Source organism: Cricetulus griseus, assembly GCF_003668045.3.
Source record: "Cricetulus griseus strain 17A/GY chromosome 1 unlocalized genomic scaffold, alternate assembly CriGri-PICRH-1.0 chr1_0, whole genome shotgun sequence".
NCBI lineage: Eukaryota > Metazoa > Chordata > Mammalia > Rodentia > Cricetidae > Cricetulus > Cricetulus griseus.
In genome coordinates this window covers 199,293,160-199,319,384 of record NW_023276806.1, presented here as the reverse complement: position 1 = coordinate 199,319,384, position 26,225 = coordinate 199,293,160, and the positions used below count along the sequence as shown (strand labels likewise).

Sequence of the window (26,225 nt, the reverse complement as noted above, 5' to 3'; positions counted from 1 at the left end):
TTTTTATATTATTTAGGTCACTAAGTAATATAGTGACCCCATATTGGTTCTTTGTTCTAATGGCTAGCCTCTCCTATATGAAATTAAGATACACATAGTTTCTTGAGGAGAGGAAGAAATGGAGACAGACTACTGCAAGCAGAAGTTAAATAGAATTCATGTCCCAGTGAATTATACTATGTCAAAATTTATTCAGTGAGAGGTTGGGGAGGTCACTCATTGGTTAAAAGCACTTGCTGCTCTTGCAAGAGAACCTGGATTCAGTTCCCAGCACCAACATGGTAGCTTACAACCATCCATAACTCCAGTTCCAGGGGATCCAGCATTCTCTTCTGGCCTCTGTAAGCAATAGGCACACACATAGCACATCTACATGTATGCAGGCAAAGCACTCATACACATACAACATAAATAATTAAAAATTGTCTAATGGTAACAGCCCTCACTGTAACCTCAGCTTCTACTCTAAATATCCCCAAAATTAATGGAATGAGAAAGAGAAATAAGACTATCTCCATCTTCTGTGCAGACATGTGAATCAATTAAAAACTCAGTTTTCATTACAGCCCAGCCAGGCTGGCCCCAAACTGAATATCCTTGAATTTCTGATCCTCCTGCCCCCACCTTCTGAATGCTAGGATTACAGATGTGTGTGACCACACCTAGTTGTATGCAGTGATAGGGATCAAACCCAGGCCTTCATGCATATTAATTAGGCACTGTATCAACTGAGCTATGTTCCCAGACTCTGTTTTGGTTGTTTTTCTCGAGACAAGGTCTCTGATACCTATACTAAGCTGGGAATTCACTTGCTGGTGGCCACCATGTTGGATAGAGCATAAGGAGAACATTTTCATTGATGCAAAAAGTTCTAGACAGTACCGATCTAGACTTTGTGGGGGTTTCCCTATAAACAAATATACACTAAAGTTACAAAAGAAAGAGAGGAATAAGGGGCTGAAAAGTAGTTCAGGGCCAGGTTTGCTACACCAAGGAGTTGAATTTTGTCCTGAAGTTGAGGGGACTGGCATGACTGAAAAGTACGATATGGTAAGAACACCAGAGTAATGGTATGGAGAACTGAACAGAGCTGAAGGTGGGCTGAAGAATGGAGACAGAAGGCTCACACACAGTGGTGGTTTTCTCATACGAAGTTTATTGGAGAATTAAACATCTTTGTCTAGGTTCTGGAATCCATAAACGCAGGCAGAGATGAAGAGTTATTTGTCTACCGGAGAAGCAGCAGATACCTAAGATCAGACTATGTACAGTAGATAGTCTGAGTTCATATCTTGACTTCATCCCTTAAGATACTGGCCTAGCATTGCTCGCTAAAAAAATTTTAAATTACATTTATGTATGTGCTTGTGTGTATACGTGCATGTCAGTTTGCATGAGGAGTCAGAGCACAACTCGCAGGAGTTGTTTTTCTCATTCCGCCATGTAGGTCCTAGGGATTGAACTCAGGCTGTCAGGCTTGCATGCAAGCACCTTCAACTGTTGAACCATTTTGAGGTCCCTGTTCACTTTAAAACAGACAAAAACAAAACACCAATGCCCTCCTTTGAATAAACAGATTGTATGTACTTTGTAGGCTTGTCCCAAGGACTAAATTATATACTGAAGGGAAAAAGTATTCAGCAGGCAGTGTATTTTTTTTGCATGCCTATACTCCATGTAATTTGGTTGTTAGTATTGATTAGTAGGATCAATGGTTGTGCAGAAATAGAAAATTAATGTAAGGAAAAGAGGATTAACTGGATGAGGAGGGGGAAAGGACAGTAACTATGATCAGAAAATGAGATGTTTGGAATTACAAATTCAACTACAAATTTATACTGCTTCATGTCTCCTGGAGAGAGGCTAAACCACTGCAAAGGTCAAATTCACTAAAGATGAGGTCCCGGAGTAGAGAGAACAGGATACTGGGGAAGGCCTCACCAGTACTGATAATATATATAATCTGGTGAAGTGTACCCATAAAGACCTCTTGATTTTATTTTATTGAATAGGGAGAATTCATGGTAGGGAAGTCTTGGCTTTGGAGATATAGAAAGATGCTGACCCCCAAACTTAATCTTGATGTAAGGCATGGGTATGGGTTAATACACAACTTCTTTAAAAAGCTTCAGTGAAGAACTGTTTTCAGGGTAGGGCCAAATTTCATGATTAAACAACACATACAAGGACCTGTGCTCTACAAAGGGACACTCCAAGGATATAAATTCTCCCGGAACACCCATTTGAATGGGACTTTTCTTGTCCCACTTCAATATCCTTCCTTCAACAGCTGAGGTTAGGAGTGAGGAGGGTTGCCTGCCCAGCTCTGGGTGGCACATCCCAAGGCTTTTCCTAAGCTCAGCTGGCGCAGCAGAGAAGTCGGAAAACGAGGTCATTGTCCCCAGTGAACAGGACGCGTCACCCCTATCAGAGACGCTTCTTTCTTCTATCTACCAATATTAGTGGAACTCACAAGCATTAGACCGCCGTGGTAAAGATCCGCGGCCTTCTCCGGGTCAGCAGGGTGCCCAGTGACTGCGACTTTCCAAAGTTCCCTCTTCTCTGCAGAGGTGAGACGTCGGAACTCCAAGAGCAGCGTGCACTGAGATTCCCTCGGGACTTGGCCTCCCGGGCTCTAGCACCGAAGGCCTGGTTCTTCAGTTCCGGTGGACAGCTAGCCGTTCCACGTGGGCACTTTGCCGCCTGAGGGGGCGGGACAGAGGCGGGGCCAGGCAGGAGGGCGCGGCCGGCCCCGCCTTCGGTGCTCCCAGGGCTCCCCGCGCCCCACGGCCAGATGCTGACGTGTCCTTTCCTTCCCACTACACCTCCCGACACCGCTGTCTCAGACTTCCCCGGAAGTCCCGCCCCACAGTTTGCCCGTCACCGCAAATCAGCTCTTTCAGCGCTTCCTGGAGCTCCCCACCCGTTTGGGGACCAAGGGGAGGGGCTTCGCGAACAGCGTGCCTATTGGCTTGAGGTCCGGCGGGTTCTGGACGCTAATTGGCCAGAGGGAGGTGGCGCTCTGGCACGCTTGCGCGGCGAGTAGAACGTGTGGCGGCGGCGGAGATCGCGTCTCCTCTTTTGCTCTCAGTCCCGCGGCGGCTCTTAGTGTTCGCTGGGCGCTTCCATCCCGTCCACCGTCGGAAGCCTGTCGCCTGCCTGCTCCTCGTCGCGGCCACCTCTCCCCAGCGCCGACACGACACCCATCGTGACACCTCCAGCCCGGCCGGCCGCCCCACTCGCTGCCCTTCCAGCTCCACACATGGCCTCCTCCGCGCAGAGCGGCGGCTCCTCCGGGGCACCCGCGGTCCCCACCGTGCAGCGGGGCATCGTCAAGATGGTGAGAGCGGGGCCCCGGACCCGGACCCCTCTGTCACCTTGCGGTGGGAGTGGGAGTCAGGCATTGACTCCGTTCCCTCCCTTCAGCCTGCATGGTCTCAGGTCGCCTTCCCTCTGCCCCTGCCTCACTCTCCGCCCACTCCGAATCTTCACCGGGCAGAACCCCGCACGAACTCCCCTTGACTTTTGCCTCCTGGGCACCCTGTCATGGTTCGGTCGCAGTGATTTTCGTGGTCGCGGCTTTCGCAGCCCCTGGCTGTTTACCAGAAGCATATCTATTACTGATTCATTAACGGAGATAGTTCATGGATCGTCCTCCCCATCCCCCTCTTCCTGTCCATTTTGACATATGCCACCGATCAGTTCGCAGTTTCTTGAGACCCTGACAACTTCTCTTTCCTGGAACCCCAGGAGTGCTTGGCAGTCATGAAGCTTTTGTCTTTCCACTGACTCTCAGTGACTTACTCGAAGTTTTTTCAACTCTTTCCCCCGCCTTTGTGTGTCTAGTTTGTAAGGCCTGAAAGCTCCTGGTCTTTGCATACCTTTGACTTAAAATTTTAGGCTGGTGGGTATCTTATGCTAATTAGCATTTCCTCACTTCCTAAGGGTAAGGAGAGTGTTTTAAAGAGGGCAGGTGACTTGCCCTAAGGGCACATGGCAGTTTGGATTGGAGCCAATCAAGAGCCCAGGTTTTCAGATTCCCTGTGTAAGACTCTTAACAGTACGGATCCTGCCCACTCGAGTACCTTCACTTTCTTCATTCTGAATTTTGAATTCGATCACCTCCATTCCCACGCTAATTTTATGGCACAAATCTGTTTTATTTCTTACATTATCTCTCTTTTCTGCCTTCCCAGATCTTGAGATCTGACGTTTCTTGTTTGTTAACAGGGTTTCTGATTGAGATGATTGTAATCTTTCAGACTGCTTTTCATATCATAACTCCGACATTTCCCTCCAGAATGAAAGACTTTTTTTTTTCAAAGAGCCAATTTTTAAACAGTCTATTTTGCTGTCCCATTGTCTTTCACAGGATTACTGTATTCTGAAGGGGGACCTGAAAAGATGGCTCAGTGGATAAAAGTGTTTGCTGTGCTGTCATGAGGACCTGGGTTCAAATCTTCAGCACCCACATTAGAGCTGACATAGCTGTTCCATTGCCGGTGACCTGGGTGTTATTCAGGGAATAAGGTAGAGAGCAATAGAGGAAGACACTGATGTTCTCTGTGCTCCAGTCTTCTTCCATGGCCTCTGCATGGGTGCTCAGTCACGTGCTCCCTAACATGCACCCGGACATGTATACACACATGTACCACTCTCACACACAAGTATTTTGCAGCTTGTGTGTGTAGATTCAACCTTCAGATTCCTGTAATGCTAATATATTCGTGTCATAGATAGTAGTCAGCTGCCAGCTGAGATTTCTATGGACATGCCTTTTCTGTGTGTCCACAGGCGGTCAGAATTCATTAGTATTTAATGAACAGGGAATTTAGAAGGTCCATGTTTTCTCTCTGAAAGTTTTGACTCTTGAAAGGGTTATCCTGAAGTGCTTCCTCTTTCATTACCCTTTTCGTTTGTGCTGGTCTTCTCAGTATAGGAACAGAGCATCGCTTAGCTGTCTGGTATGGTTTTGGTGTTCTGCAGTGGACTTTTTAGTTTTCTTACTAAGGCTTGACTCTTTCTTAAAGGCCTCCCTTTTGTCGGAGGGAAGTTGTAGGAAGCTGAACCTAGTTTTGCTTTGTTGGAAGCCTCCAGGGTATCTGGGTTCTCTGAGGTGGTTGTGCCTGCTCACAGATTACTGTATTATCAGTGGTCACTCACGTCTTCAGCTGGATTCTCTCTGTATTTCATTTATATCATCTAGAAAGCAGATTTCTAGTCTTACTTAAGGTACCTAACTTACCCAGGTACCTTTTTTATTAGTAATAAGAGGCAGAGGCGAAACTTGAACCCAGGTCTGCCTGCCACAACACAAGCTAGTGTAAACCATGCTTTGCAGCCTGACTCCAGGACTCCAGGGTATTACTTTCTGACATGAAGGGTGGGGCCAGTGATGCATGGGCCACAAATTATAGGAAAGTGAAGCTGACTGTAATTGAGTTGAGAAAAGATTAGATGCTGTTGCATGACTTGTTGCTGTGGTTGTGGTTCATCTGGTGCTTATGGTTGCTGTGTGCATAGTTGTGTGGCATTTAAAATTCAGTGATTTGAGCAGTCTGTAGTGGGGATGGGCTGCTGTATGCCCTGATCACACTGCAGAGGGAGGGTGGGTGGGTGAGTTACCAGCAGCAGATTTGTGCCAGGTTTAGAAGCCTTGTCTGGGATGACAGATTGTCCAGTGGCAAATTGCTCTCTGAAGCTCTTCTTTAAACAGTTGTATCTTCTTGGAGAGTGATGGTTTCCAGTGGTACTAGGAACTGCTTCGTAAGAAGGGTGGAGAGCTTTTGCAGGAAAGAGAAAGAAACAGGGTGATAAATTAGAAAGCAGGTGCTGCTTTCTTTTGCCTTTTGGAAGGTGCGGAAATCAGAACACCGAGTAAGCAAAGCAGTGCTTTTGAGTGGAAGCATTCAGGTTCCTGTGAACTAGGCTGATCTGAGGCTCAAAAATGTTTTTTTGTTTTTTTTTCAGTGAGAAGGAATAGTTCTCTCTCTTTTTTCTCTCTGTTAAAAGAAAGTGTTGTGGCACCATAGAGAATCTGTTTCTTCTGGTCTCTGAGAAACAAGTTTAAAAGACTCATTAGCATTTAAAAAAATGACTGTGATGCCAGTGGCTCTGTGTGTGTGTGTTTGTGTGCTGAGTAGATTGGGGCCAGACAGAGTTGGTTTTGGAGTATTCTTAAGGAGGAAGTGGGCAATAAGTTGACACAAGCATTTTGGAGCTGTCTTGTTACTTAGGTTGAGGGAAAAAATGAACATGGATTTCTGTGTTTTGAGTTGGGGTAAGACTAGCAAAGATGCAGGCGGGCAAGATACAGCTTGGGTAATTGAATGCCTTTGTCAAATCCGATCTTATTCTTGGACCCCGAAAGCTCCCCACTCTGGGTCTCTTTGAACACTCTGCTGTGACAGAACCTTGTCTGCATATGTTCCATAGGTGAGGTTCAGTTACCCCATTTAGTGGATGCTTAGAAAAGGCTGTTTTCTCTGGCTTTACTGACCTAGTTTCCTTATGTTTTGGGGACAGAGCCTTTATGGCTTTCCACTTCAACTTTGAAATTTAGTATGCTTGTACACCTCCTCAGGCAGGTGTACATGACAGGTTGGCTTTCACAACTGTAGAATGAGGCACGTTCTTCAGTCTTCTGTGCCTGTTGCAAGCAGACATGGAAGTAGTTTACCTTATTGTACTTAGGGTGTGGAAGGGCTGGAGGGTTGTATAGTACCACACTCAACTCCCTCATAAGGGGAAGGACCTTTTGTCAGTCTTCATGGTTTTATTCATCAACTCTATTTCTCACTGCTAAGACATAGGGATGCCTATAAGGCAGAATGAATGACTTTAGTTTTGTGTTTCCATAAGATTCATGCTGCCAATTTGTTGTAAAATGTAAATTTCCTTCCAAGTAGCTTTGTGGAAATTTCTTGAGTATATATAGCCTATCGGAGGTTCTCCCTATAACCCAGTCCATTATTCTTAAATATGTTCTAGGCTTCTGAGTAAAAAGTGTATTTCTTTTGAGATTTGAGTGGGGACAGAATAGCCTGTTGATGTTTTTGGCTTGCTTGATTTTTCTTCTTTTTTTAAGACTGTCTCGTGTGGCCAAGGCTGTCCTCAAACTCCTGTGACCTCGGACTCCCAGTCCTCCTGCCTCCGCCTCAGAGTGCTGGGATTTCAAGCAAGCACCACACAGCCAGCTTTTGACTTGCTTCCTTCTGTATGTGCTTATTTTTGTAGGCACAAGCAAAAGCAACCCTGTGCCTAAGCTACTCAAAATACCCTTGTTTACCATTCCAAAGTATAAGGTAGCTGGAAAACAATCTTTTAGTGGGGCCATGTGCACAGAAGTAGAATAAGATAATACATTTCCCTGTAGGTTTACCATTGCCCATTTCCCAGCAGTTACACATGGTAGCTTTCAATCAAGATCAGTAAAGGAACACGAAGTTATTCTTGTATCTCGAACACTTTCTGAAATTTTTCAGTGCAAATGAAGCATCCATCTGGCTCCAGCTATGCTGACAGTAGTGCTGTCATGTAACTAAATAGAATAAGAAATAATATTTCCTTTTTTTTTTTTTTTTCTTGAGACAGGTCTCATTGTCAAGAATTATGTTGATTGGTTAGGCTGGGCTCAAACTTGTGGCGGTACTTCTGCCTTTACCCCATGAGAGCTAGGATTGTGGGCATGCGCCCCTATACCCCACTTTGTGATACTTTTTCGTTTTCTTTTTTTTTTCTTTTTTTTTTTTTTTGGTTTTTCCGAGACAGGGTTTCTCTGTGTAGCTTTGGAGCCTATCCTGGCACCCCTCTGTAGACCAGGCTGGCCTCGAACTCACAGAGATCCTCCTGCCTCTGCTTCCCGAGTGCTGACATTAAAGGCGGGGTACCACCAACGCCGGCGTGATACTTCTTTTTCTATTGAACAATTATCAAGGTCTGTCTGTGCAGTGGGTTCCTTTCCTGTGGCTCATGGAGGAGTCAGACAGTCAGACAGTCAAGAAGGGAATAAGTAAGCATGGTGATAGAGGACAGTGAATTCATATAGTGACTACAACAGGGTGGTTGGGAGCAGGAGAGAGTTGATTCCTTTAAATAGTGGGTTTAGGAAAGAATTCTCTCAGTTGGCATTTGCACTGAGATCTGGTGGACATCAAAGAGCCAACCACAAGGGAAGTGTTTCCAGCAGGGGGAGTGACAAGTGCAAAGCCGATGGGGTTTCCATTGATCATTATTCTCCAGTGTTTTTATAGTTTAGTCTTGCATACAAATAGTATGGATTTAACCTGAGTTATTACATAATGTGTGTTTAAGGATGATAAAAGGAACAGGCAGTAGGGGGTCATTGCTCTGGTGTCCTGGTGAGATCAGTAGATGACAGTCTACTGAGTAGATGTGTGCAATGAGATGCCGAGGGAAAATATCTTCTTAGGTATGTGTTTGTTTCTTATAGGACAAGAGTCAGGCTTTTCGGATGTCCTGTGAATTAGTTCAGTATTTCCAAGTCTTCCTGTGATGGATATATGGATGAAAATAAAAGCCAAAGCAGACACCATTGAGTTAAACAGTGTTTGCCAGTGTTCATATTGTAAGCAGGATCAGTAAGAGTTAAGTAGTGTTTGTCACTCTCCTGTGTTTATGCTTCTGTTAGCATTGGTTTTTCAGAGTTGAATGCGGCTACAAGTTCCCTTCAGTACTTTTTAACCTGGTAAGAAGAGCTCAAACTAATGGTCAGGTGGTAGTGGTGGGTGGTGAGTGCAATGGGCAGCTGACTGGAGCATAGCTGGGTTCATTAGGCCGGCTGGGTGAGGACTTTGATGGCCAGTGGCCACCTGTGATAACTGGACCAATGATTCAGTAAAGTTGATTTTTTTTGAAACAAGTCATATGACATAACCCAGGTTGATCTCAAACTTGTGATTCTTCTTTAGCCTCGTGAGTGCTGGGACTGTGGGCCTGGGACACTAGAGGCTGCTAGGGACTCAAGTCTTACAGGGTGGATGTAATCTTTCAAGTGTTGCTAGGAATGGATACATACCCACTTTCTGTTGCTACTTCCTCTCTTGGGAGATTGACATATGCTTTTTGTTTTTATAGAAGAAACTGATGCTGAATCACAGGTTGTGAGCATTTATTGCAGATGGATCATTGTGGGATTTCACTTACATTCAGTGAGATTTAATATGATAAGTTAATGTGTTTTTCTCACTTATCTTTAATGATTCAAAAATGAACAGTAGTTTCAGTTGGCTTTTTTTTTTTAAATTAGGAAGTCAAGCAACTTGTAGGAAACTTAATGAAATTTTGGTTTCATTTTCAGGTGCTGTTTTAAATGTTGTGTGTGAGAGAGGGTGGGGGAGAGAACAAACAACATGAACAACATAGGGGTGTTTGTTCTCTCCTGCTATGTGGGTCTCAGGGATTGAACTCAGGTCATTAGACTTGGCAGGTGCCTTCTCAGCTGAGCCATCTCAGCAGCCCTCAGGTGTCATTTTTGAGAAGTGCTGAAGTTTGTGATATAAATGTGAGAGTGGACAGCAGCATTTCTTCTCTCTTACTAAGTAGTGTAGGAAGTGATCTGCTTCTGATGGCTATGCCATGTCCACCTTGTAGACAGTAAAATTCAGTTTATTAATCTTGTCCCTGGGAGGCAGAGTGGCAGAGCTCATTGGCCTAGGAGTCAGGAGATCAGAGTTCTGGCCTTCTTGCATTTGTTTTGGTCCTTTATCTGAGTGATGTGTTGGGTAAGATATTCTACTTTAGACTCAGCTTACCTCTACAGTGACTCATTGTCTCTCCACATCTTCTAACCCCATAAAGCTGTGATTATTACCGAGTACCTTATGGCAGCTTTGACTCTGATTTGGTACCTACCCCACAGAAGCATGCTTTCTCTTATCACTGTTTTTTAATTAAAAGCAAACACACTTTTTGTTTGGTTTTTGGTTTTTCGAGGCAGGGTTTCTCTGTGTAACAGCCCTAGCTGTCCTGGAACTTGATTTGTAGACCAGGTCGGCCTTGAACACACTGAGATCTCCTTGCCTCTGCCTCCCAAGTGCTGGGACTAAAGGTGTGCACCACCACCGTCTGGCTGTCCCAGCTTTTTTTTTTTTAAGCGAAGGTGGATTAGTTGAAATACAGTTTTCTGGTGTGGTAGATGAAAGAATATGAATTAGACTGGGCTATATCATTAGATGGTAGTGTGGATGGAAGTTGGGTAGAGGGAGGAGGGGCTGGCTTTTCAGTAATCAGGATCAGGTGTGCATGGTTGCTTCTTCGTGGGCTTTGTCTTTTCAGTCTCATATCTACCTCAGAATGCTCTCATGTTCTCCTGGAGCAGTAGGCCTTGATGTGTAAAGGTACGGATTAATGGGTAGTTTGAGCAAATAATTCATGGGAAGAATCTGATTTTGTCTAGTTCTTTAATTGAGGGACTACTTGCCTGGAGGTCAGCTCTTATTTTTTCTAGACATTTTCTCCACATTGATTTTACATATAGAAATTGTCTTTATCTATTTTTCTTATGCTTGGGATTGAACCCAGTATGTACTGACCAGGGATGCCTACCTTGAGCTCCATTCCCAACCCACCTTCATCTGTGTATTCTCAGTAGTTCTTCTGAGAGGTTCAGTTTGGGATAGGGCTGTGACTGACGTTTGGGACCCACTGATTTGCTTAACTCTGAAACCATTTTATGTAGTTGAATGGGCAGGGCACATGATAGATAAGTACACTTGTGGGGTTGAATATGCTAGAATTTTATGAGGGAAGAGAGTGAGTTCTCTTTTGGCATTTGTTTTGATGGCTCCCAGGACACTGCATTGCTTTTAATCAATCCAGTATTGGGCTATCATCAGGGTCCCTTTACTCATGATCTTCTTCTCAGTCCCCCCCCCCCCCCACACACACTCAACACAGAATATGAGAGAAAAAATTCAGTATTTGTCTTTTCTGAATCTGGCTTGTTTTGCTTAACATAAATTCTAGTTCCATCCACCTCCAGATGTCATGGTTGTATTTTATTTTTTTATGGCTGGATAAAATTCCACTGTGTGTATATAATCCACATTTTCCTTAGCCATTCATCGGAGGATGTGTATGTAAGCTGGTTCCATTTTGTAGAATAGTGCAGCAATAAATGTGAATGTGCCAATGTTTGTGTGCTGTGTTGACCTAGAGTCCTTTGGGCATGTAATCAAGAGGAGTATATCTGGGTCATATGATGCTTTGAGGAACCTCTGTGCTGGTTTCCGTGATGACTGCACAAGTGTCCCACCAGCCATGGATAAGGGTCATACTCGTCATCATTTTTGTCTTCCTTCCTTCCTTCCTTCCTTCCTTCCTTCCTTCCTACCTACCTACCTTCCCCCCTCCCTTCCTCCCTCCCTCCCTCCCTCCCCCTCCCTCCCTTCTTTCCTTTCTTTCTTCCTTTTTTTTTTTTTTTTAATTTATTTGTTTGTTATGCAGTGTTCTGTCTGCATGTATCCTTGGAGGCCAGAAGAGGGCACCAGATCTCATCACAGATGGTTATGAGCCATCATGTTGTTGCTGGGAATTGAATTCAGGACTTCCTGGAAGATCAGCTAGTGTTCTTAACCACTGAGTCATCTCTCCAGCCCCCATTTTTTGGTTTTCATTTTCTTTCTTAAGTTTTCTTTAAAAAATAAATAAATAAACGATTTATTTTCATTGTTGTGATGTGTGTGTCTGTGCCTGTGTGTGCTGGTGCCCTGGATGCCAGAAGAGGGTGTCAGATATCCCTGGAACTTCTAATGCTGCTTGCTGGAACTAAACTCCTTTGCAGGAGTAAGCAAGCACTCTTAATGACTGCGCCATCTCCAGAATTCCCTACTCCTTTTTGTGCCGGGGTCTCACGTAGCTGAGGTTGACTTTGAATTCAGGATCCTCAGGATCCTTCTGTTTCCACTGTCTAAGTGCTGGCATTGAATGCCACTGCCTCCAAACATGGCTGTCAGTGAGATGGAGTCTCAAACCCGTTTTAAAATTTTATTTCCTGGATGGCTAAGAATATGGAACACTTTCAAATAATTACTATTTGTATTCCTTCTTTTGAAAAGTGTCTTTTTGTTTATTAGCTGATTGAGTGATTGATTGATTGATTGATTGATTGTGTGTTTTGGAGGCAGGGTCTGATGTGGCCCAGGCTCAGACCCACAATGGTTTTGAACTCACTTTGTAGCCTCCATGTCTGGTTTGGTATTTGCTTTTGTGGTTTATACATCTTAGACATTAATTCCCTAGTCATGCATAGTTGGCAAGGAACTTTCCCTCCCCATTTTGTTGGCTCTTTTCACTCTGGTGATTATTTCTTCTGTTGTGGAGAAGCTTTTTAATCTCATGTAATCTTCCTTATCAATTTTTGGGATTATTTCTTGTGATATTGGAGTCTTTCAGAAAGAACTTGACTGAATATATTATCAGTTATCTAGCAGTTTCAAAGTTTTAGGGCTTAGTCTGAGTGATTTGTGTGTGTGTGTGTGTGTGTGTGTGTGTGTGTGTGCTACATGACAAGTATGGATCTAGTTCTTCTGCACCCGGGCATCTAGTTTACCTAGCAACATTAGTTGAAGAGGTTTTGTTTAATATATCTTTGACACTGTTGTAGAAAATTAGATGACTGTAACTGTATGGGTTTATTTGTGTCCTGCATTGCAGGACTGTGACTGTTTTTGTGCCTACATCTCCCAGCTTTACTGACACTGTAGTATAATGAGATCAGGTGGCACTTCCAGCCCTGGTGTCAGGGTTGCTTTGGCTGTTAGAAGTTTTGTGTGTCCATGTGACTCAGGATTGCCTTTTCTAATTCTTTGAAGAACGTAATTGAATTTGGGTAGGCATTGAGTTAAATCTATAGATTTCTGTTCGTTAATATAGCTGTTTTCTTAATAATCTTCCAGTTCAGGAATATGATAGGTGTTTCTTCAATTATATTTTTGATCTTTTATTTTTTACTGTGAAGTGCTTTTACTTCCCTGATGAAATTTATCACTGAGTACTTTTTGTCCCCTTTGCATCTGTAGACTTTATTTTAGATGTGGCAAGGCTTGTAAAGGGCAGAGGAGCTGTCTTTGCCTGTGACCACAAGTCCCCAAAAAGCTGTATGAGATTGGGGAGGGGGCTCGTGGAGGCTTTACAGACCCAGCAAAGATACTGGCTCCTGCCTACTTCTCTTTTTAGCCTTTGGCTTCAACTTGGAAGACTTGGAGCCAGACAAATGGCCCCTGTCTGTGAGTGGGCTTGTGAGTGAGGGCTTGTGAGAGTACGCAGACTCGGGTGTGTGTGTGTGTGTGTGTGTGTGTGTGTGTGTGTGTGTGTGTGTGTGTGTGTGTTTTGGGTTGGTCTTGGGCAGGGAGTTGGGGTGGTATTTTGTGACTTGCTGGTCTAGAAGTTTTAGTCATTTCCTCTCCTGTGGCTAGCTAGTAGGAATGGCTTGACCCTGAGGGCAGCAAAGGTCTTGCACTGTCTTCAAAGGGCAGGCTGGCCCAGGTTCTCAGCTGGACAGCCAAACATACAGCCTAGTAAGCAAGAGTCTGAAGAGAAGTATGGGAAGCAGGACCTTTCCTGGGGGAGGGGGTCAATGTCTGCAGTTGAGAAGGAGGGCACAGAGAAAGAGGTAGCAACTGGCTATCCTTTACTGGGAAGAACAGGTCTCTAGAAGTAGTTCTGAGGACCTCGCTGCATAAGCCTATTCTTTGGTACTACCTCCAGAGTTCTGAGGCTTCATCACATTTGGAAGTTTGAGAGGCTGGAGAAGGCTCAGTGTCAGGGACCTTAGAGGTGTTATTTTCTGAGGTTAGACCCCCTGTGCCTGAAGCCAGTGGCCATGCTGTCTCCTGAAGCCACTCTCACCCACCCTTTTCTGTCACCTAGGAGCCAGTAGTCCTTGGAGAGCAGCTGCTCATCAGGTAGCCCTTGAAGATACCCTCATCCATGTGTTCTGGAGACATGGTGCTCTGCTCCTAGGTGATGGTGAAAATGGTACTCTGGTGCTAAGCCATGAGCCTCCACCAGCGTGGTGATGCTGTGTGGGGTTGTGTTTGCCTTTCTTTCCCCTTCTTTGGAAGCTATTGTGAATGAGATTTTTTTTTTTTTTTTGATTTTCTCACCAAGTTTGTTATTAGGAGAAAAGCTGAGTCTGTAGCTCAGTTGATTATAGAGTGTTTATGTAACGTGGGGAGTTGAGGGTTGAGCCCCAGTACCACATAAATTGGTGTGATACTGTGCCCCCCTAACGCCAACACTTGGGAAGTACAAATAGGAGAACCAGAAATACAAGGTTATCCTTGTACATGTTTGAGTTTCAGGTAAGCCTAGTGTTTATGAGATCATGTCTCAAAACAGATACACAGACAAGAAAAACACTCAAAATGACACCTGCTTCAAATTGGAAATTACTGATTTTTGTATGTTGATTTTATATTCAGCTACTTTCTGAAAGTGCTTGTTGAATTTAAGAATTTCTAGTGGAGCTATTAGGGTCTTTTAAGTATAGGATCATGATATCTGATACTTTTTGTATGTATTATAATATTGAGTTAGTATCTTGCCCTGTAGCCCAGGATGGCCCCAAACTGGTGAACTTCCTACCCTAGCCTTCAGAGTGCCGAGGTTATAGGAGTATGCCACCATGCCTGGCTTGTTCTTCAGTTTTGGACCTCAGGGAGACATTGATGGTGTGTGAATCTTGAAATTCTGGGGGGTCTCTGGCATAGTGGTAACTGGTGTAAGTGTGACTTGAGTTCAGACATGCTGTCCACTGGAAAGATGAAGCACACTGAGGTGTGGAAATACGCAGTGTGTGTACAGATGCAGTGTGTGTACAGATGCTAGGAGCTGGTGGCACAATCGTGGTGGACAGGCTAAGATAGAGCAGATAAAGATTTTCTCTTCTGGGGTCTTTTGTCCCATGTGCCCCTTGTTCCCAAGAAAAACACTTGCCAGAAGAGAAATTGGGATATTTCAGAACACAATTTCCACTATAATCTAAAACATTTAATATTTCCTTTGTCTTAAGGGGGAACTAAGTAATTCAGATTTATTTGAGGGTACCTGGTTTTTGTTCCAACTTCCAGGGACAAGCAATGTGTTCAATCAGCAGAAATCTATTCTGTGCATAGATTATACCTGACTCAGAACTACTTAAAGACAGGGTAGTCTGCCCAAGAGTGCCAGGCTTCGTCCTTGATATATTGGCATAATTATTAGTAACAGCCTGTTGGCCTGCTCTGAGTGAGGAGGGCAAATGCCAGTAACAGTCAACTCAGGAGAACTGGTACAGGAGAGCATGTAGCAGTGTAGCTCCCAGAGAGCAGCATGAACAAAAGACCGGCTCTGAGTCTGATAGAAGGAGGGTTGTGTGGCTATTGTCTAGGCTTGACACCCATGGCTCTGTGAGATTGGGCCAAAGCTTTAAACTGAGAGGTTTTGTGTCATTTGGTTGCTGCTAACTGGAGAGAAGTAGCTTTGCTTGTAGTGTAAAGGGGTACTTGTGAACTGAGGTGTCCTTGGCTTTCTTAGAAGGAAAATGGATTGGAAAAATCACATCTTAGTTGTGGTTGGTTTTAAACTGTCTTTCAAGAGAAGATGGTGTAAGGGACGGACATCATGACAGAGGCAAAGGTGGGTGAACTGGTGAGGTCTAGGTGGGACTACTCAGAGGTGAGCAATCTGGACTCATGGGGAGTTTTCTGAAGACTAAGGGTGGTTGGACCTTTGCACTAGAGAAAAGAAAGTGAAGGGAAGGGGACTTTAAAGCTTTTGCTTCCAGTCCCTGAAATACACTCATGTGATGTCAGTGAGGTGTTCAACCACATGAATTCTGTCCCAGGAAGTTATTGTCTTCCTTAATATAGCCTTAATACCCGAAACATTTTTATTTGGATGACAACTCAAAACATAATCATTGTGCCAAATGAAATTTATCTTTTTATCCATTAGGGGACTGTCCCAGGCCTTAATGAGAAAAATAGTGTATGTTATTCCTGCATGTATATTGCAAGGTAGAGATCTGAACCTACCTGGGTGCCGGGGTCCCAATGGGATCTGGTATTCCATATGCAGTAATTACTTGTGTTATTTCTCTTGGCAGGTGAGCCTTTTTATAGCCCGGACAGAGGCTTAAAAGCTAAGTTACCTCCTTAAACTCCTCTAGCTGGAGAATCTTTCCAGACCTCCTGCGGGCTCTCTCTAGGGCACAGGTCAGCCCTTGCTTAAGCCTGCCCTGCCCTTGTATTGTTAGTCATAGGCCTTCCAGCTCTGGGTAGAGGGATAAGAATTTTAATTGAATTCTTAGGTGTTCTTTTGAAAAGAGTAGTAGCATGTCTGTGGGAGAAGCCAGGATCAGTTTGCGCTTTTATTCCTTTCTGACACTCTGCCTAAGACTTTATGGGTAAGAAGAGTCCTGGATGATGTGCTAATTCATCAATGAAAGATTGAAAAGTCTGTGGTCGGTTTGTGATTTGTATTTTATTTTGAGATCTAACATTGACAATCAGTATTTCAAATAGGGAATGTTTCCAAATAACCTTGAGGTTAAGTTGGAAAAACTTAAATTTTTGTAGGAAACACACAAGTTGATGTGTTTTTTTCCTCATTGTACTGTTAACCCAGCACATAAAGCAGAAGTAAGCATTTACTGTTCTCCAGAGACGGTTCACTGAATAATATGTGCGGTAATCTAGTGTCCTTTATTGCATGTAACTTTACAGAAACAAACAAGAACAGTAAATGCATGGACGTCCATTTCTTTACCATATTCTAGTATCTCTCATCTGCGTTATTTGGCTGTGGTGTTTGGTACAAACGTCCTCGGTTTTCTTCCTATCATTTGATGATGGTTGGGTGTTGTGTACAGTACAGTTGCTTAGGGACAGGATGAGATCGGTGCTGTGACTGGGACTTTAAGGGGTGCCTGGCATGACTAATAACATAGTAGCTTTCCCCCTCACCCTGGATTAGGATTTGCTACTGTACTTCTCTCTGGGTCTGGGCCCTGAAATTGGGGGAAGGTGGGTCAGTTAAAGAAAGTAGGCTGGACACAGGGACTCAGCTGAGGAGTTCTGGAGTGACATTCCAGATTTTTCTACCCTTCTCAGCATTATTTACTCAAAGTTTCTCTGCCCAACAAGAGTACTTTTTGTGCATTTGCAAAGGTGACCATGGTCTTTGGAGAAGTGCTTTCTGCTTGTGCAGTGATAGTACATAATCTGACAAAAGGTAAATCTTCAACTTTTGCTACATATGTGTGCCCGGTTCCAAAACTCCTTGGACATATATGCAGAATATATGTGGGGAAAAACCTTATTCAGGATGCACAATGTAGGCTGAAGCTGTGTTCCAGAAAGTATTCTGGAAAGAGAAAATGGCCCCTAAACACTCTCCTAGCTGCTGTAGACTCAACACAGAATCTTGTTGTGACAGATGTGTGGGTGGTCTCCCCTCCCCCACGCCAAGTGGATCTCTTATTCATTTCTGGCATTATTTACCTGGAGGTAATGTCAGGTCCCATAAAACCCATTTTCCCAAGAGAGACTCTTCAGATAGCAGTCATGTCTCCCAACTAGCTACAAACCAGTGTCCTCCTCCCTTTTAGTAATTTGCTAAGACATTTCAGAGTCGAGAGAAGCATTGGCTTGCTTATTAAAGAAGCTTCTACAGTGCACACAGATGCACACCCAGGTGAGGAGATGGCGAAGGCTGTGTGAGCAGGTGGGGATGTATGGAGCTTCATGCTGTCTCAGGACACGCCCCTCTCAGCACCTCTCTGGAAGCTCAGCAGACCTTAGCCAGGGCTTCTGAAGCAGATGGATGTTCTGGTACAAGCTTGTACAAGTCTCGGCTACTAAGAAGGCTGAGGTTGGAGGATTACTTAAGCCCAGGACTTGGCGACCAGCTTGGGGAGCATAGCAAGACCTTGTCTCAAATTTTGCCCCCCCCTCTATGTGCATATGTGGGTGCCTGATGTCCCTATCTAGAATCTTCCTCTATCATTTGCCATCTTATGTTTTGAGACAGAATCTCTCACTGAACTTGGAGATTGTTTTTCAGCTGGAATGGCTAACTAGAGAGCCCTGGAATCTGGGTTTGTGGAGGTGCTATTTCTGGCTTTTTGTTTTTTACTTTTTAACTATTTTATGTGTATGGATGTTTTGCCTGCATGCATGTTTGTTCATCATATACTTGCCTGGTGCGCTCAGGTAAAAGAGCATCTGATTACTTGGGACTGGAATTACAGATGTAGGGGAGCTGCCATGTGGATGCTGGGAATTTAACCCAGGTCTAATGGAAGAGCAGCCAGTGCTCCTAACCACTCCAGTCCTCTATATCTGGCTTTTTAAATTTTATTCTTTATTTTGTTAACATTTCTTGTGTGTACATGCCTGCATGTCTGCTTGCAGTCCAGAAGAGGGCACCAGATCTCATTATAGATGGTTGTGAGTCACCATGTGGTTGCTGGGAATTGAACTCAGGACCTCTGGAAGAGCAGCCAGTGCTCTTAACCATTGAACCATCTCTCCAGCACCCAACATTTTTTTTTTTTACCTTGGTGTTAGGATCTGAACTTTGGTTCTCATGCTTGCACAGTAAACAAAATCTACTAAATTTTTAGGGTAGAGGCTCATGTAGCCCAGGCTAGCCAAGGATAACCTTGAGCTCAAGTGCTGGGATTACAGGTGTGTATAACCACACTTACTACTCAAACCCAGGGCTTACCAACTGAGCTGTTTCCAGCCATTCTCTGTGTGTGTGTGGTTGAAAGTTGTAATCTTTATTCATTTTGTCTTTCATGGTGTCTGGCTAATCCTGAGGCAAATGATAAGGTCCCATTCTAAGTAAACTGGTTGTTCTTCCAGTGCATTCGATTACAAGCACATGCACATGGCTAACAAGTGTCTGTAACTTTTGTTCTAATGGATCTGTCATCTTCTGTTCTCCAAAGGCACCAAGCATGTATATGGTACACAGACATACATGCAGGCAAAACACTCGGTTATACATAAAAGAATAAATCAAAAAACAAAACAGCAATAACAAAAAACTAGGAGTCTGCATTGTATTCCATTATAAAATAGGCTAACTTCTGCAACTTCAATCCAGGTGTGGAAAGGTGGGATTGAAATTTGAGTTTATGGAAGACTGATCCAGCTTGATTGATGGTGGCCTGTGAGTGCTTATTCTTTTTCCTCTACGTATCCCCTATCCATCGTGTTCTGTGCTTATTCACTTAACATTTCTCAGTTAAGAAAAGAAAAGTAAACACTATTACTCTTTGTTGCTGTCAGCTTAGGCATTTAGATACACGTTTATTACCACGGTGTTGGGATACAGGCTTTGGGTTGTAAATCTGAGAGACTCTTGTCTACTAATCAAGAACAAATACAAAAATCATGGGGAATATAATTAGAGAAGAGATGATAGCATTTGCTTAGACACCAACTATCCCTTCTGGGGATATGGGAAGTGACTGAAGAAAGTGGGAAGACAATTGAATATTGAACAGTTAATTAGGAGATTCTCCAAAGTGGTCAGGGATATAGATTTGAGTGGTTTCTGTTGAAAATAGAGTAGACTTGACAGCTTACAGGAAATAAATCAATTGAGTGGTTAGAAATGAGTTAGGCAAGACATTCTTGAAGGAGGTAACAAGGGAAATTCGACATCTGATAAGAGCACTGAAGGAAGCAAAAATAACGTGACCTTCCTAGGGGAGAAAGAAGTGATGCTGAGGGAAGTTGGAGTTGTTAGAGGCAGAGGGAGAGGGCTGGGCGAGGAAGAGGACAACTAGATAGGCTGACTGCCAGTCATGAGGAGGTAGTGGGGCCTTGGAGAACATTGTGCTGCATGTTGTCCTTTGATAGAGGAGTGTTACTGTCTTCTTAGGATTTGGTTCTTGTTAGTTTCTGCAAAAACCTGTAAACCTATGAATTGTTTAAGGGTAAGTGTGTGTTAATGGTTTTTGTTTTCACTTTCTAGAATCCAGTACTGATTGTAATATTAACAACAAAAAAGCTTAGTCTTTGGTCATGTTCTGTACCCTGGATCTACCAGGGTGAATGGTAGAATGGTCCTTGGCACCCATAGGACTCGAAGCACAGAGGAAGACTAACGCTAAGCAGTTACAAACTGATTCCATATTAAGTTCTTGGGTGAAGAGTGCAGAGCTTCAGACTGTTGTGCATTGGGAAGGCATCTCTAAAAAAACACAGTTTAAGCTCTGTTTGCTGGAGAATTACCAAGTCAGAGAGTTAGGATGGGAATTAATGGACAGCATGCTTCAAACTTCATTATTTATGCCAGTCACCTGAGGGTGCTGCTAAAATGCAGATTCCAATTCATTAGGTCTGGTGCAGCATGAAGTCTGCATTTCTGATTAGCTTTGGAATGCTGCTGGTCTGTAATCTGCAGAGACTTTCTGCGCATCACCACCTTGCTCATTTGTTCTCTGGCATCTCTTCAAAGGTGATGGGGTTCAGCAGTTATTTATTTTTCCTTCCCTTCTTTCCATGGCCATGGTGGTGGAAGTCATATAACCAAGTTGTAAATGCTTGCAGTCTGCCTGGTTTTGTTATGGAGTCTCTGCTGGCTCTTCACTTGAAAATACTCAGCTGCCGTAGCTCTGTGCTTTAGACAGCACACACTGCAGATGACACCTAAAGGACAGGGACAGGAATAGGAAACCAAATGTTTAGATTAGAGCTCATCTGCCCTAGTCCGCCAAGCAAGGTTTCCAGGTGTCACGATTGCATCTGGCTCAGGCCTTGTATACTTTTTATCGCTGTGATACAATATCATGGTCAGTGAAATTAATACCAGAGTTTATTTAGACTTACAGTTCTAGAGGGACAAGAGTCCATTGTGGCTAGGAAGCCACAGACATGGCAGCAGGAGTAGCAAGCCGGAAACAGGAATGGAGAACTGGAAGCGTCTGTCTTCTCTAAACTCTCACAGTGCACACTTAATCCCATAAGGATACACCTCCTAAACATACCCAAAAAGTGCCTGCCGACTGGGAGTCAGGCATTCAAATGCCTGAGACTAGATGACATTCGTTATTAAAACCACCACAGGCCTTGTTCTTGCTAATCTGATTTCTTCCTGATAATACAGAAGGCCAACTTCAGGGATTAAAGATTGTGCCAAGATTTCAGGTTTTCACTTAAACTAAAAATCTGAAGAGTATTTTTGATTTTTTTTTTAACAAAAAATTCTTAATTATTGTCGTTCTAAATTTGAGTTTTTCTTAAAACTCTTGTGATATTAATAGTGAGGTTTGACTTTTAAAGTATATATCCTCAGTGTTTTAGATGTTATGTATTTAAAAGAACACCCAATAGATGGCTGGCTTGGGAAGAAAATGGGATCTTCTTCGAACCAGGTCTTCCTTGGGGCCATATTGAACAGTACTGTGAGGGAAGGTTTGAATTCTCTGACTTGAAAGCATCTTTATTTCATCTGGAAGAACATGAAGCAATGAGTGGATCCTAGTTAAAGAGATGGGACATGGAACAGCATTGTAGTGTGTACTCCATGTCTAGAAGATGTGTGTGCCTAGAGAGTGAGAGCAAGAGCATCGGGTATGGAGGTGAGCAGGTACACCACCTGTGAGGTCAGGTCTAAGGGAGTGTGTTTACCACTGAGATTCCACCACAGCCACTGCTGTTGGGATATGTGTGGTTAGCACTTTACTTTTTCAATTTTGTTCATTTTAAGAATATCTTTTCTTTATTCTTTGATTATTTCACATGCATACAATGTATCTTGATTATATCTACCCTAAACTCTCTCATTCCCTCCCCCAAGACAGCCTCCACCAAATCCTCCCACCTTCTTCTTCTTCTTCTTTTTTTAAATTTGTTACCCTCCTGGGGTCTGATTAGAGTTGCTGACTAAAATGTTGACGGATCTTGTTGACTTGTTCTTGTACAGGTCTTAGACAGATGACCTAGCTGCAGTTGCTTCATAGGAGCTACAGCATTGACATCACTCCTCGTCTGTTCCCTGGCTCTTACAGTTTTTTCACCCCCTTCTCATGATGTCCCTGAACCTTGTAGGGTTGATATTTAGATGTCCCATTTAGAGTTGAGCACCCTCTAGCAGCTTATTCTCAGTACTTTGACTAGTTGTGATTCTCTCCATTAACTGCAGGAAGAAAGAAAGAAAGGAAGAAAGGAAGAGAGAAAGAAAGAAGTTACCTTAGCCAAGGTTGAGAACAGCACCATTCTATATATAGAAATGTAAATGTTTGAAAGGTAGTTTGACAGCATGTATGTTTAGTAAAATGACAGGAATAGGTTTCTTCATAGAACCTGTGATCTCTAGAGCCATGGAAATTTGACTGTTAAAAAATCCCTCCTATGGGGCTAGCCTCAGATTTAATAAAATTTAATTAATGGCCTTCATGCCATTATTAATACCATTGGTTATGTCTTGCTATGGGTCACTACTGGGTAAATATCATTGACATCTTTTCTCTCTTAGTAGGCTGCATAGCACCTGTTGGCATTATGAAAGCTAGCCATCAGGGAGGAAGTTCTTAGGTCAGTTCCAGCTTGATTTCTCTGTCTCCTACAACCACAGTATATGTATCTTCAGCAGTTGGGTTTACCATCTGTTAGGTCAAGCAAGAGCAATGGCAATAGCTCCACTTTTATGTCTCTTGCTTGAGTCTGTTATTACTGTTATTGTTTCCAAATAACAATTTTTTTTTTCCTTTGGGTTTTTCTAGACAGGGTTTCTCTGTGGCTTTGGAGGCTGTCCTGGAACTAGCTCTTGTAGACCAGGCTGAACTCACAGAGATCCGCCTGCCTCTGCCTCCTGAGTGCTGGCATTAAAGGCGTGCACCACCACCGCCCAGCCAAATAACAATTTCTTAATTTTAACCATTGGTCCTACATTTATTAGTTTCACTCTGCAACTGTGTTCTGCAGTTGTTGATTTATTTGTTCAGTGAATTAGTTTATTTCATGTGCATTGGTGTATTGCCTGCATGTATATCTGTGAGGGTGTTGGAGCCTCTGAAACTGGAGTTCCAGATAGTCGTGAGCGGTCCTGTGGGTGCTGAGAATTGAATCCTGAGTCCTCCAGAGTGAGTGCTCTCAGCAATTGAGACATCTCTCTCAGCCCCTATTGTTTTGATTTTCACGTTGTCCCAGTTTTGGCCCATGACAGTACCCTTCATTTTGGTAAAGTGTGTCACCATTGTCCTTTTAAGCTTTCTGACACAGCCACATTTTCCTGGCTGAGACTGACCTTGTCTTGAGTCAGTAGTTTCTCAAAGAGTTTTTGCTCTTCTTAGCAGAAGTTTTTATAAAGCAGGATCTAGACATCAGGTTGTCATGCGCTCTTAGTAGGTGAAGTAGGAGATGCATATGTGCATGGATGGCTTTCCTTTTACATTTATTGGTATGTGTTTGGAAGCAGTGGTTTAGCTTATCCCAACTGTGTCTTTTTCTAGCCTTTCTGTATGTACAACTTTCTTCTCCACCAGTGAAAAACCTAGCTTGTCTCTTGTTTGCTCTGTTCCCTATACATGACCCATTTCTTGCTCTCAATAATTGGTTCCTCAGTTCTTTCTTGGTGCTGAGGATCGAAACCAGAGTCTGGTCCATGCAGAGTATGAGCTATGCCATCAGTTAAGTTTTTTTCCCTCCTGACCCATTTGTAGCACTGGTGGTTTGGCAATGGAAATGGTTACTCTTAAAACTGCAGAATCCTGGCAGAAAACTGGATCTCCATTTCTTTTGGTAGAAAGAAAGCTTTGCTTCTAGGCTTTCCTTTTTTTGAAATTTTTCCAACATTCCTTTTAAATTTCTTGGAAGGCTTCAACTGGTTTTCATTTTTCCCCCTACAAATTGTGCCTTTGCTGTGTGTGTGTAATTGAAACAAAGTACTTAAAAAAACCATCTCTTCTGTGCTTTATTTACTGTTTAGAAAAAAAACTCAACAAACCTTCATTTTTACTCTTCAAATGAACATGTTTCTTCTCCAGAGGACTTTTAATTCTTCCTGATAGTCTTTGTTGGAGTTCTTTTTTCCTATCAGGATATTAAATGTAAGAGTTATGAGCACCACTAGACTTATGTTCTCTCCAGCTCTTCAGAATTAAATCTCAGTGTATGTGGGTCCTGTAGGCATAACTGCCAACTTGTTCAGGAAAGTAATATCTTTTCTTAATCTTTACTGCATACTTTGGTTTGATGCTATTGTCTTTATGTTGTCACTTTTTTTTTTTTCCTCTAGATTGTAACACTTAAGGAACTTCGGTTTTCTTCATGCTTAGTTAGAGGGTTGGGGAGTCTCAACCATTATAGTACTTTTCTGTACCTTTATGCAGAGTACCGGAACCTGATCATTTGGTAGAAGGTTCAGAGAGAAAGAGACTTGTCTGTACTGATATCCTTTGGATATGGAGCTCATTTACTTCTTTTCCTTGTTTATTTTTGAGATTATATTTCAATTATAGCATTTCTCCCTTCCCTTTCTTCCAAGTCCTCCCATATACCCTCCCCTGTTCTCATCAATAGCATCAAACCAAAGGAAGAGTCAGTTGTACAGGGGCTTGCCAATACTTATTTTTGTAAGTCACCAGTATTGGTTCATTGCATTGTTTTCATATATTTAGGGTTTATTGGAAAGTATACAGGGATGCCATCATATTACTATGCCATGTTTTTGTTTTTTTTCCTTCTAGAAAACAGAGAATATGATAGAGAAAAGCAATTTATGACCCCTTGCCATTTCTCGAACTACATAATAGATTTAGGCACCCTGTGCATTATTATCATAGCCAGTCCATAATTAGTAACATATCATTAATACTGCAGATTGGGCAAGGTTAAAAAGAATAGAGTTATTTTTACTCTTGATTATAGATCAAGGTCAAAGGGCTGGATCTGATACTGGCCTTTACAAATTTTATTTTATGAATGGTGGTGGTGGTGGTAGTGTGTTTCATAGATGTTGCTTTGATTTGAAGTCGCCAACTCATGGGGGCTTGACTTTTTGAATGCTTTGGTCTCTGACAGCAACTCTGCTGGATACAGAGAAGCTCCCAAACACTTGTTTCTCTGTGGTGATACTGTGTAGTTTTAGGGTGAAGTCACTATAGCTGTCTGCTTTCAGTCTTCAGCTATAAAAGAAAAGGATTGAATACCCTCTTCTGACTCCTCTGGTCCTGAGATTAACAACCTGAGAGCCTGTTTGTGGAGCTGCCTGGGGAGCGAGCATATCCTGAGTCAGAGATACAGCAGTGCCATGAAGCCCTGGGTTTCTGCTTCATTGTTTTTGAATGGTAGAGCCTTTAATTTAGGCTTGCCTCCTGGTTCTAGCAGAAAAAATGAGCGGGGGTTGGGGGGATCAGGAAGACAGAGAGAGAGAAGCAGGTTGAGTTGGCAAGAATTCTGGGGTAGCTCATGGATCACACAGCTCATGTTCTTTTGGGATTGCCTGCTTTGTCTGAATGTCTATTTTTATTTTGTGTACACTGGTGTTTTGCCTGCATGTATGGCTGTGTGAGGGTGTTAGATCCTCTGGAAATGGAGTTACAGTCATGAGCTGCCATGTGGGTGCTGGGAATTGAACCTGGGTTCTCTGGAAGAGCAGCCAGTGCTTTTAACTGCCGAGCTATCTCTCCAGCCCCCCCTGAATGGCTTTCTGATTCTCAAGAGATGATTCTTCCTGTGTTGGTAACAGCTCTGGTTGGCAGGAAGCTGTTTCCTGATAGACTGGAATTTTCCCAACTTATTGTCTCTAGTTGTTTGTGTGTTTATTCAGCGTCTTAGAATGTTAATGGATATTACAGTTCTGAGCTATATGCTTCATAACTATTGTACCCTCTGTTCTTCCTCTCCCATTCCTTACCTGCCTTCTATTTCTTGTGATGTTGAGTTTTGGATTTAGGGCATAGCAGCCTTGTTTTCATGTTCTTGCTAAGTGTTTATTGAAACGGTGCTTCCAGTTGTGATTAAGTTGTGTTTCTTTCTTTTTGGTGTTGTATCTAAAAAGTGATCATCTAATTGAAGGTTATGCATGTATGCATAGGTTACCTCTATGTAGGCTTGACTTTTGCTTTCATATCTGTGATATTTTTTGAATTTTTTTGTTTCTAGTGTGAGGAAGAGATCAAACTTCATACTTCTGCGCATGGCTGCACCTTTGTTGAGAGTTCTTTTCTTCTGCATTGAGTTATCTAGGCACCTTGGTTCAAG

At 43.1% G+C, this 26,225-nt stretch overlaps 1 protein-coding gene across 1 annotated transcript in view; it reads left to right on the top strand.

The window, feature by feature from the left end:
• The first annotated feature begins 3,036 nt into the window (after positions 1-3,036).
• Positions 3,037-26,225, top strand: part of Snd1 (staphylococcal nuclease and tudor domain containing 1) — a 399,500-nt gene continuing 376,311 nt past the window's right edge. The window contains exon 1 of the mRNA XM_027391329.2: positions 3,037-3,340. Within this exon, the coding sequence (XP_027247130.1) occupies positions 3,263-3,340 (78 nt within the window). The 5' untranslated portion in view covers positions 3,037-3,262. The remainder of the gene's footprint in view (positions 3,341-26,225) is intronic.